At 40.4% G+C, this 12951-nt stretch overlaps 1 protein-coding gene across 12 annotated transcripts in view; it reads left to right on the top strand.

Annotated features, from left to right (window-relative positions):
* Positions 1-12951, top strand: part of Plcb4 (phospholipase C beta 4) — a 367915-nt gene that overhangs the window by 295518 nt on the left and 59446 nt on the right. For 8 of the 12 annotated variants that reach the window (XM_051183310.1, XM_051183306.1, XM_051183308.1 and 5 more), the window contains 7 exons: positions 17-227; positions 2031-2124; positions 4375-4454; positions 4975-5059; positions 7231-7321; positions 8267-8362; positions 10662-10765. In XM_051183310.1, coding sequence (XP_051039267.1) covers positions 17-227; positions 2031-2124; positions 4375-4454; positions 4975-5059; positions 7231-7321; positions 8267-8362; positions 10662-10765 — 761 coding nt within the window. The remainder of the gene's footprint in view (positions 1-16; positions 228-2030; positions 2125-4374; positions 4455-4974; positions 5060-7230; positions 7322-8266; positions 8363-10661; positions 10766-12951) is intronic. The other 4 variants (XM_051183311.1, XM_051183307.1, XM_051183309.1 and 1 more) reach the window with 1 other exon arrangement.

The raw sequence follows: 12951 nt of genomic DNA, 5'->3' as shown, positions 1-12951 counted from the left end.
TTTTCTTTCTCCCCAGGCCTCATATCAAGTGATGGGTTTTGCAGATATCTGATGTCGGATGAAAATGCCCCAGTCTTCCTAGATCGCTTAGAACTCTACCAGGAGATGGATCACCCCCTGGCTCACTACTTCATCAGTTCTTCCCACAACACCTATCTCACCGGGCGGCAGTTTGGCGGAAAGTCTTCAGTGGAAATGTACAGACAAGTTCTCCTGGCTGGTTGCAGGTCTGGAAATCAAGATGGCCATTTGCTTTGTCTACATGTGGCACCTTTAGACTTATCACTGTCTTCCCCTTATCCCTCTGGTCCCCAGTGTTCCAAGACAGCCAGTGGATCTGCTAAGCAATGGCTCATACCTAGTTCTAGATATCTGTGCACCCCTCCCCCATTTGTGAATACCTGTGACAAAGTTCTATTTACAAATTAGACATAGAGAGGTTAACAACTTTGACATTAAATTTTTTCCAAGGACATAATGTGATGATATTGGCAACATCACTACCTCTCAGCTTGCGATTGCAATTTTGAAAGTAAGGGTTCCTTGAATATAGCCACTGTAGTTCTATGACATTCTAATAACAAGGAAGGCCTCTAAGTGGCTGGCAGGTGGTAGTGAAGGCAGAGTGATGTGCTGGGCGTTGGGCTGATCCATTCCTAGGCAGGACACTTGGCTGATGAATGATGTCGCTGCACTACTACTCACAATGATGTGCAATTTAACACACAGGACTTTGCGTTCTATGTTTTCAAGGCAGTGTTAACTCTCGATAATTCAACCATAGATAAGGGAGGACCATTGTGATTTACTTTTCTCTGAAATCAAAAATAGTAATCAGAATGAAAAGGACATTTACATTTCTCTTTCATAGATTATGTTCATTTTACTTGGAGTGAGAAAAGAAGGTTTCACATAAAAGTCTCCATTCATCTTAGGGGTCAAAATGCATTCATTTACTGTGATTTTAAAATATTACTTCAAAGTCATACAACAAGAAAATACATTTATTTTAAGAAGCCATATTAGGCTTTCTACTAGTTTTATGTAGGTAGTTACAAATTTAGTTTTATTTACTGTTACAAAAAATCTTGGGAATTTAGTCTGGTGGTAGAGCATTTGCTTAGCCTATACAAGGTCCTGAGTTCAATCCTTACCACTGCCTGAAATAAAAAAAACCAAAAATTTTTTTCAAGGTCCTGAGTTCAATCCTTACCACTGCCTGAAATAAAAAAAACCAAAAATTTTTTTAAAAAATTGACAATATAAACCACAGTTTAGTTATTTTAAGGAGAGATCGCTGAAAGTGATTTTTATATAGATAAGCAAATATTTAAGGTTAAAGTATTACAAAAATAAGAAATGTGTTTGCACTATGATTTTTTTTGGAAATATTTATTTTTTTAAGTTCACAGTGTTTTGTGTATAGAAGTCTACAAAGGAGATTAACTCCACATCCTTACTTCATTAGTATGTTTTGTTTCAATATCTTTCTCTGAATCATAAAACAGCATGAGCATTTCTTACGTGGTCCTGGGAACTGCATTGAGAGCTTCCTGACCACTAGGCAAGGGCTCTACTACTGAGTTATATATCAAGCTCTCATTTCACTTTTTATTTTGAGAATCTCACTTATTTCCCCAAGCTGTCCTAAGCTCTTAATAAACTGGGATTACCATCCTGTGCCACCAGGCCCAGCTCAAGAAAATTTCCTAACATGATGAAAGTAACATTGTTCTACCCAGCGTGTTTATAAACAAATTTTAGCATTACTCAAACCCAGCCTATTTTGCGACTTTCTGTTGTCCTCTATTGCAACTCCGTCCATTCAGTCTCAGACTCTCTCACAGCCCTTTTTTTGATGGCACCAGCTTTAGGAGTGAACGGTACTTTTAACCTGTGCATCTACGAAATACCCACATTCCTCATTCAGTTTTTTGACCTTTAAGAAAATGTCTTATTTTGATGTGTCTTTGACTTTGTGCTTAGTTTTCTGGTAAGGGCTCGGTGTTCTAATTTGACTGTGTTTCTAGGTGTGTTGAACTTGACTGTTGGGATGGAAAAGGGGAAGATCAGGAACCAATAATAACTCATGGAAAAGCAATGTGTACAGACATCCTTTTTAAGGTAGGTTTTCAATGTTCACAGACATAGCTTTCACAGATGGTTATGCAAATGCAGGAAACAAGAAAGCAATTTTCTTTTTTCTTTTCTTACTTTCTCAAGCAATCTATCTTCATTTTTCTTTCTTCTCATTTTAAAAAGAGACCCTTTAGTTAGTCTACCTAGTTTTACCCAAAAGCAATTTGTTTTTGGCCCAGTTGGGTACCTAGTTACTTGAGAGGCTGAGACGAGGATTACTTGACTTCAGGATGTTGCAAAACATAGTGAGAATTATTCTCAAAATAAACAAAGCCATTTAAAAAAAATCATATCTACCTATTTCTTGCTTGCTTGCTTTCTGTTATTCCTGCAAGGCCCGAAGGTATCACATAAGGAGAAACAAAGTTGATAAATAAGCCTTATCATAATGAGGTTGGTATTGTGAATGGTTGTTAGGAAGTCTTCTAAAAGTGGGCCCCACATTTTCAAGAGATTTGTAACAAGGATTGAACCATAATTCACAGAACCACCAGGAAGCATGGTCACTAAGTACTGTGGCCAATGAGAAATCTGCCCTCCACAAGCCCCCTCACCAAAAGGATTATAAATAAGGCCCCTCATAGAACCTTTGAGTGATCTCTACATGTGGTCCTTATTGTTTTCTTCCAAATGTGGTATTCCACTGAAGGTAAGAAATTTTGTGTTGACTAATGTCAGATACATCTGTGTCAGCTGGTTTGTGTAGGTGAGGAGAGATAGTAACAATGTCTGGGACAGTGGCTCTTATCTCTGCCTATTGTGAAATCACCACCATGTCTCCAGAACTACAGATGCCTTAAATCTATACATGGAAAGTTCCATCCGTATTAGCTCCCTTAGCTAAGGTATTGGTGACTTATAATCAGCAACAGTTCAAGACTGTGCTAGACACCTCCCCTGGGGAGACTCAAGAAGTTCAGGACATTGCTTTTCAAAGCTCTCTTTTATTTCTCCAGTACTATTATATGTTAAATGACCATACTTGTTTCCTAAGGAGAACCAAGAGTATATTAAAGTGACAAAGTGTGAATTTATATTGTCATCCAAGTGACAAAAATAGTGGTGTCCTCTGTATGGAGTTAAGGACCCCAGTCAGGATGCAGCATGGAAAAGAATCCCCCATAAGGAAAGCAGATTTCAAGGGCAAAGGCAGAATTTTCCTTCAGGAATAATTGTTGACCATTTACACTAGATGATTAAGTTTGTGGTCATTCTTCCCTGTGAGTAACCTTTAAGAATTAAGAATTAAATGACTGTTGAATTCATAAGAATGTCTCAACAACATATATTCAGGTTTATCATTTCAATTGAACTTCTGTGGATAATTATTCTAAAAATATTTTCTGACTTGCTGAGTGATGTGGCTTTGCCCTATGATCAGCTACAGACTAGTAGAACTTGGAGATATTATAGTGTGATACTCTGATTGTAGAAGCATTGTTTTCAAATCCTTTTTTCTAAAACAGACATGGATATCAACCATTGGATACAGCTTCATGTAATGCAAGGTATATGGAGGTGTTATGCCATTTAGTAGTAGGTTTAAGTGTAAAATTAAAGTCAGAGCCCTCCCTCTCTTGTTTTGCCTCACATGTTACTTGACTGCAGAGGAGACCCACTGTTCACTAGGCTCACATGAAGTAATGAATATTGCAGTTGCCACAACAGTACACTGAGATCAACAAAGAATGCTGGACCTGAAGTCTAGGATGACTCCAAACTCAAGAGGAAGGCTAATCAGAAGCTTTCTCAAATCTTTGTGATATTACCAACACATTTCCTCAAAGGCGGGACGAGTTGAAGACTGGACTATGACGAAAATTCCTGTACAAAGTTTATATTCTCCTCATGGAGAATGATGTGGGCTAAGGACATGGTTTAGTGGTTGAGCACTTGTCTCATGCACCAAGCCCTGGATTTGGACACAAGTACTGCAGAAAGGGGGTGAGATGGAACAGAGTCCCTGGCTCTGCACACTGTCAGGGGAGAACTGGCAGGCCACTCAAGTATGGTCATTTAACATATAATAGTACTGGAGAAATAAAAGAGAGCTTTGAAAAGCAATGTCCTGAACTTCTTGAGTCTCCCCAGGGGAGGTGTCTAGGCAGATGTGTTCCTGGGTCAAAACTGTTAAAGTTGACTTTCTTGCAATGCTCAGTTAGTGGTCTCTGAATAGTGTCAGATGCCTTGAATCCATCTGTTCTTTTCTCTCATAAACACTCTTTGTCTTTAAAGGATGTAATCCAAGCCATCAAGGAAACAGCATTTGTCACATCGGAGTACCCTGTAATTCTCTCCTTTGAAAACCACTGCAGGTATAACAGCTCGTTCTTTTCCATGTCCCTAATTGGTGGTGTTTCAGGTCCCTGGTTCCTCATCCTGCTGCTGCTGCTGCTGCTGCTGCTGCTGCTGCTGTTCATTCTTTTTCTTTTTTAAATAACTGAGTAGTTTCCTGTATGATGGACTAAGTAGCAAAGAATCCTCCATCCAGGATAGTTTTTTCCAACCCTGCCCACCAAGAAGTCATCTTCTTGTGGCTCAGTAATGCTTACTCCAAACAAAGGGTCAGAAATTGGGACACCTAGTTTAAAGTTCGTTTGAGATGGAAAATTTGGCAGTAACTTGAAAGGTATTTTCCTATTTCTCTTGCCAGTTTTTAATTTTAAGTTGTAACAGTTAAAGTTTGTGTGGTACTTAAAAGTATAGCTCCAGTTAATGTTATAAAAACAGCCTTGAACTTTGCAAAGCGGGAGCCTTTAGTTATAGGGATGGATATCTCATTCTTTGAGAGTTAATGGACATTTGAATTTACAAATGGCACTTCTTTCTCCCCAGCAAATATCAACAGTACAAGATGTCCAAGTATTGTGAAGATCTATTTGGGGATCTCCTGTTGAAACAAGCACTGGAATCACATCCAGTATGTATTTTTAGCAAACCCGTATTTCCAGCATGAATGGATTTGTTTTGAAATGTGTTTTTCAGGGGTCAAGTAGCACTGGAGGACGAATACTAAGGATTTTCATATTTATTTAGATTCTCTGGTACAAAGAGCTTTTATCGTGCTTCAGAGGGATGTTGAGAGGAGCATAAAGTAAACATGTAACTCGGTTTCATCTGGAGGCTCTTGGGCTCTCATGTTTTAAATTTCAGAAAGCTTCCAACCCAAGAGTCCAGGCTTCATGGTGCTTCCCAGTGATGGCCACATACTGAGTCACTTCAGGCACCTGCAAAAACACCTGCACTAGGGATCCCACCTGCAATATTGTTTTGTTTCTAACTGACCCAGCACAAGCAGGTGCATTTTTTAAAGCCTCTCAGGTAAACAATCCCAGGGTTCAGACCTCTTGGGAGCCTGTTGCTATGGGAAGTACTCCAAACTGATGTCATAAGATCCAAAGTTCAAGTTCCCAGCTCCAAAATAAATACTCAGGCAAAGTCACATGGCCATTTTTGAGCTTCATCATATACCTGCCAGTTTCTTCATAAGGGCCTGTTACTACATCTGTGGTCCATAGAGGGACTTTATGAAGTCTGAACATGTGTGTAACTGTTCTATAGAGAAGTCCTTGGATTTCTGTCAGGATACATAATGTCCAAGAGGATAAGATGCACCGTAACAAGATGGCACTAGAAACCAGGCTTCCTGAAGTTAAAGTGTTTTGTTGGGGTATTCAACCCTCCTGCGGACATAGGAACATCAGATAATAGGAGGACAGGACAGATGACAAGATGCGATTTGTGCTATGGAGATAATTTGGCTGGTTTAACCATGAATTTTTCCCAAAGGCAGGTGTGGCAGCTGAAAGCACATGAGAGGCAAGGCTGCATCCTTTGTTCCCCACCTGACTCTGCAGCCTGCTGAAGCATCATGGCAGGTGCTGCCCATGTCCTCCCAGCACCCCCTCTTTCCCTACCCTTCTTGCCTGACTGATGGCTGACAGTGTCTACAGCTTTTTGCTGGAATGTGACCTCTGGTCACTGATCAGGCTCTCCTCACACAAGAAAGACAGGCCAGAGGGTCCAAGAATGAACACCCCCATCAGTCCATGTACTCTGCATTCCCAGGGGCCACTTCTGAAACCTGTTCTCTCCTCTGTCCCTTGGGATCCCAAGCAGGACCTCCGTGTGCTCCACCCTCGGGTGCCCACAGCGATGGCATCTAAGTACCACACCCTTCACTGGCTCTCTCTTCTCTTTCTTATTTTTTGCACCCCTCTGTTGATATCTGCAAGAGCCAGCTCTAAAATAAGCTTATGGTATAGTAATCCTTGTCTAGGAAGCTGATTGTGAGCAATTCCATACTAAAAAACTCCCCTTAGCCTGGACCATCTTCCTGTTCTCTTGAGCAAGAGAAGAAGCTTGATTTGGGGGAAATGGCCATTATATTCTTAGTGAAGGGATATATACATCCCCAGAGAAAGGACCAGTTCCACCAGACAGCCTATGGCAGGCAGCATTCTGTTAAAGGTCTTCAAGGCAAGACACAGACTTGTACATAGGATAAAATAATGAGTTTTGAAATAAATGGCCATGTAGAAAGATGAGTAGGTAAGCGTGTAGCTGGTAGGGTAGGGAATGAATAATTAGTTGTCCCACTGATCCCTGAAATAAACTAAACATTCGTAACTTCCTGTAAAGTACAAGCAGATGAAGCCAGGGTGAAGTTCAGATTCCAGTGATTCAAATATCTCTCATTTTTAGTGAACCTATTAAAATCCCAGGTCAGTGTATTGAGGAGGCAGCCTTAGTCTATGATCTGGTGCGGATGTGGGGGAGATCTGGGTTCCTTTCAAGTGCAACTTTATGATGGAACTAAATTTGAAAGGCCTACCATATAGCAGGGTTGGTACCCCCACCTTCAGCATCACTCAGGTCAGACCATACGCTACTAGGGGAGTTGAGTCCAGTTTGCAAACCCCAGAAAATTAGGGGTTCCCAGTTTGCAGTGTTATTTCAATCACTGCAAACTGAAGTGAGGTTGTGAAATCAGAGCTGTGCAGACTGACATCTAGTGGACGTTGGCTGGTATGACGCCAGGGCTCTTCTGGGCTGGAGAAGTCACTAACAGCTCTTTCTGTCTGTCTCCAGCTTGAACCAGGCAGGCCTTTGCCATCCCCCAATGACCTCAAAAGAAAAATTCTCATCAAAAATAAAAGGCTGAAACCTGAAGTTGAAAAAAGTAAGTCAAATGCGCATATATCTTTGGGCAGCTAAAGTGTCCAGGTGAAGTGTGATTTAGAACTTCTTGCAGATTTCAGAAGGGAAGGGTAGGATGTCGATATTACATTTACTTTCCAGGGCTGTGCCACTACATTCCCATTTATCTTTAATTTCTTCAACTGGTCTAAGCAGTGGGAGGCACCAATTCATGGGCTTATGTGCTGAAATACAAAAGGAAAAGTTAAAAAAAAAAAAAACAGTGTTTGTATTGCTATGGATCTTGTCACAGTTTTGCTCATAAAAGTTGAATTAATTTATACTCACATTGGTGGTATCAGAAATTCCATCTCCCAGAATATTCATAGTGCTGGCTATGGTCCACCTTTGACATGCATGTCTCCTAAAAGGAAAGAATGTGATTTTATTTATTTTGTTTTTGTTTTTGACAGTTTAATTTTACATTTCACTTCACCCATTTATGTGTTTCTCCATTTCTAAAAGGTACATAAATTTGTTTCTTAGTTACTTTTAGCGTTTTATTTCCCAGGACAATAATTCCAGTTGTATCACTTGCAAATACTCTTAACCTGTGGCTCTGTTGATCTGTAGCATGCATGGCAGTTCTCCGCCACATCATTGTTATTGCTCCTGAATCTTGGCCTATACCAGGTTCTCTACATTGTGAACATATGCTATCTGTCTTTACATACTGACTTCTTCTCCAAACCTGGCAGTCAGAAATGGGAGGGGATTCACCCGTGGTCCAGTAAGTTCGCTCCTGTGTTTGTAACCATGCTGACTTCACAACTCTTACAACGGCACAAGCAGTAGGGATGGGTTAGATATGAGCATAGCCAGTAGGTGTCCATGTAATATGCAGCATTTTCTGTCCTCAGTGTTGATCTTAAACACCATGTTTTGTAAGTGATCTGTTACCATCTCCTTGCTTGATTTTTACTAATAGAACAGCTCGAAGCTTTGAAGAGCATGATGGAAGCTGGAGAAACAGCTGCCCCAGCTAACATCTTAGAAGATGACAATGAAGAGGAGATAGAAAGTGGTGAGTTGTGTGGTGCTGGGGAAATGACTTCATGGGTAAAATGCCTATCATGCAAGCATGAGGACCTGAGTCTAAATACCCAGAATCCATGTGAAAGCCACATGCTTACCATGACCACCTGCAATGCCTGTGAAGGTGGGAAGTACAGACAGGAGAATTTCTGCAAGTTTGTGAGCCAGCTTGTTTGACAAAAGCAGTGGAAAACACCAAGAGAACCTGCCTCAAAACAAGGTCGACGGTGGGGATGGACAACCAAGGTTGTCCTCTGACCTCCACATGCATGCATACTGTGGGCACATACACAACCCCTTTCACATAGTCTCATTAGCACACATAAACATCCTCCACGCAGACATCACATGCACACACGCACAAACACACATACACAAATAGAGTAATGAGTTGTCATTTCAAGCTACATGTTACAAAATTGTTTGTAATAGAAATAGAAAAAGATTTATCTCTCTCAATGATTCCCTTTGAATAGTATGACATTATATTGCTTAAAATTCAGGAGTACTTTTTTGTTTAGCTTTAATATTGGAGGGGGGGTATTTTCCTCAGATACTATTGTTTGCAGTTTATCTGGACAGTGGATGGTAGTGGCTTAGTTGTCTCTCTTCCCACTGTGCACTGAACTCTGCAGAAAAGATTCAGAGACTTGGCCTTCATTCATTTGTTTAGTAGGCAAGGGATGAATGGAGCCTTCGAATGGCGTATTCTTAATCTTTTCCTATAAAGAAAAACATGCACATCAGTCTTGTTAGTGATAGTGGTGAGGCAAGGAGCATAGAGTAAGAGAACCCTAAAGGAATGACTAGCTGATGTGCACAAAGTGAACTTGACAGTCACAGCATATATTACATTTTGAATTAATGACTTAGTCAATGAGCTACACTAGGTATAACTCAGTGATACAGCACAGGCCTAGAATGCAAGAAACCTCACCAGACGTCCTGGCAGCTTTACTTAAAACACTTGAAGATTTACCATCACCTATTTTTCCTTCTCTATGTAGCCAGCTGTGATGTCTTGTTGAGAATTGGTGCTGGGTTTGTAGCTCAGAAGTAGCATATTTGCCTCATATGAGTAAAGCCCTGGGTTTAGTTCCCTGAACTGAAAAAATAAGGGTATAATAATTAGTAATGATGGTAATCCGTGGGCCATTTGAAAGTTTGGGAATGTTTTCAGAAAATGATCTTCACAAATGACTTGAACTTAAATGGACATAACAGAGATTTGGATGTATAGACTGACTTGGTACTAAGTACTTGTACAAACTTTGTTACCCACACAGCTGAACTATGTCTGATTTTAGGAGATTAGATACATAGGCTATCTGTGGAGCTCAGTTAGGTCTTGAGCAGAGTGCCCCCTTGTGTAGTTTCCGCATCTCACAGCACATTAACTACATTGTAGTATCGAAGAACCTGGGTCCTAGATGCAGGAAGTAGGAGCTATTATATTATTTAAGAGCTATGCTTGGGGTCAGGTAGTGGTGGTGCACTTCAATCCCAGGACTTGGGAGGCAGAGGTAGGCAGATCTCTGTGAGTATGAGGCCAGCCTGGTCTACAGAGCAAATTCCAGAACAGCTAGGGCTGACCTGTCACAAAAAGCCAAACCAGACCAAACCAAAACAAACAAACTTTAAAAAACAGAGATATGCATGGACCTGGCATATCACTTAGCCTCTATTTTGTTCATCAAAGCAGTCCTAGGGCTGCACATGCACGTTCAAGAAAGCAGGTAAGTAACAGGTCAGATATCAAAGCAGCTGTCTTTGGATATATAGTGTATAACAATTTATGTTTTTCAGATTTAAAAAATAATATAAAACAATATTTAAATTAAGTATTGATGTATATATCAATAATAGCCCTAAAATTTAGAAAAGGAATATTAAGCGAAACTGGTTCTTCAATTCAGCCCAAGTTTCAAAGAAGATAAACTAAACGCCTGTATGGCATTACTGATCTATAAACCAGTAAAACAAATTCTAGAAATAATAGAATAAATTAACAAGAAAAACATTACTAATAACTATGCGGTTGTTTCCCAGCCCTGTACAGACAGCTCATGTCACTGCTTTGTCAGCATATAACCCAGTAAAATAAGTAGTCTCATTCTTTAGTGCACCTGTAAATGAAACAGACTCTATAGTGACCGCTGGTGCTTTCCAAATCCTGGTCACACGCTGTAGGTCATGGGAACTTTTCTCCTGTTTACCCAGGCATTGTGGGCAGGGTCTGACTGGGAGTACATTGACTTCATAGTTGTCTCCTTTTCCTGTCTGTTAAGCAGCTGATCAAGAAGAAGAAGCCCACCCTGAGTATAAATTTGGAAGTGAGCTGTCTGCTGATGACTTCAGTCACAAGGAAGCAGTTGCCAACAGCGTCAAGAAGGTCAGAGCTTTCTGTCTCTATGCTTGATTTTTAAGAATGATAGTTTTTGTGGGATGTTTTTGGGCAGTTACAACCACAGGAGAACCAGACATTGTGTCTTCCTCCTAATTATATAGGACAAAACTCTGTGCTCTGTGACCCGACTTTGACACACTCACAATATTACATTTAAAAGGACCTCTAGGTCACTTATTAATTTTACCCTCTACTGGCTGCTACCCGTTTTGGTCAGACTTTTATAAATACCATATTTATTGAAGTATAGTTGGTGGGTAGGGAGACAGTATCCCACAGCCAAAGGTTAGTCTGTTGGAACCATTAGGAAAATAAATGGTGAGTATTTCAAATCAGGCCCCAATACAGAGCTGATCCAGCTGGTGAGAAATTTTATCCTAACAAAAGTATAAAAAAGATTCCCAGCCATTAAGCTAAGAAAATGATGTTATTAGTTTCCTAGTACTTGTTAGGGCATACAGCCCTAAACAGATCAAAATGTACTTTCCTTTTGCCATTTGGTAGCTTCTATAGGTCTCCTATAGTTTAGGAGAGGGGATGGGAAACAGTCAAGTCATTGTACAGTTCAATGTGTGTGAAATTAAAATAAGTATTAAAGAGGAGAATAATGAAAAAATGAGGTGACAGGAATAAGGAGACCAGAACCCAAAAGGGAAAGATGAATTCGCTGTGCAGGGAAATGGAGAGTAATATTCCACACAGAAGGACCTTCCCTGATAAAGAGCAAAGATGATGTGAGTGTAGTAGAATGAATGATGGGTAGAGTGAAACAAGATGAGATGTACTGGGAGGGAATTAAAAACTTTAAAATTTTTTAAGTTTTTGTGAGATATTCAAAACTTATATGAAACATGATTTGTTTCACATAAAACTTTTAAAGGGGGAGATAGTGTGATCCAATAGAAGACTATGATAGTCCCTTTGTGGACTTTCATTTAGAGAAAAGTGGTCAGATGTGTGGGAAATATCGAGTATGGGCTTTTAATTGGTCAGGAAGAGCCCCTAGTGGTTAAACTAGAAAGGGAGAGGATAGAATGTTCCACTGGGTATGAAGGAAATATACAATGGTTCAGATTACTGATGGTGGATTGTACATGAAGGTGAGCCAATGAGAAGCAAGATGACCTTGAATCCTTGTTAGAGGAGCAGGGTAGTGGTACTGTTTGCTAGAGTGGGAAACACTGCATGAGAAAGGACTCCACAGTTTCAAATGGGACAGGCAACTGGAGATGTCTATACGCTATTCCAGTGGAAGGACCAAGAGGAGAATTGATTCCCTGGCCTCACGTCCTAAATAACCATGGGTAAGTTATTTAACCTCTCTTTGCCTTTGTTTCCTTATCTGAAAACTGAGGGTCATGATGCCTGTTTCATCAGGTACTCACCAAAAACTAAGTAAACTTGCAGTGGTGCCATAAAAAATGGTAGCCCCTGGAAGGGTAGTAGTGCTGCCATGCTGCCATTACTTTCATCCCCATTGTCATTATCATCATCACTCATATAGCCAGCACCTGTATTTCGAAGAGAGGTGGAGCAAGAGATGTAAGTTCGAGAGATAATGTTTGAAGTCCTGGAAATAGCAGAGATGAGTCATGAGAGTTAGATGAGAAGGCCCGAGTAGAACACTAGTCAAAAGTGGCCTCACAGGAGAGGAACCAGGAAGGAAAAATAAAGGCTTAGCGAAAGAGAAGAGGACAGTTATGGGCTTTGAATGTGGTTGAGTGATTGGATATGAAGACTCATGTCCACTAGATTGGTGGCATGGAGATCATTGGCAAGTTGAAGAGAAGTTTCAATAGAGTGCTTGAAGTATAGGGAGCAGTGGAACAGACAGGCAGAAAGGAATAGGCATTGTCTCTGCCTTTGAGAATAAATGCTGGGTTAGTGCCTGGAAGAAATGTGAGTTATGGAAGGGATGCTCTTTTAGAATCCAGATGGTATTTAATGTCAGATGATGTTTAATGCAAGAGAGAGAAGTACTTGCTGCCTGAGAACACCTTGAGAAGGCTTATCATAGCTGTGTAAACCTGTGGTCCTTGGGAGAGTAGGGATGCTTGGTTTGTGAAGACAGTGGGCAAAGATATAATTTAGGTGGGTTTAATGGTAGGAAGACAGATTTTTTTTTTTTTTGGTCTGAGAGAAAAGTCAAATAAATATTACCATTTCTGATA

The sequence above is a fragment of the Phodopus roborovskii genome, unplaced genomic scaffold (genome assembly GCF_943737965.1).
Source record: "Phodopus roborovskii unplaced genomic scaffold, PHOROB, whole genome shotgun sequence".
NCBI classification, from domain to species: Eukaryota; Metazoa; Chordata; class Mammalia; order Rodentia; family Cricetidae; genus Phodopus; species Phodopus roborovskii.
The sequence above is the reverse complement of the archived record's forward strand: the minus strand, read 5'-3'. Positions and strand labels throughout refer to the sequence as shown.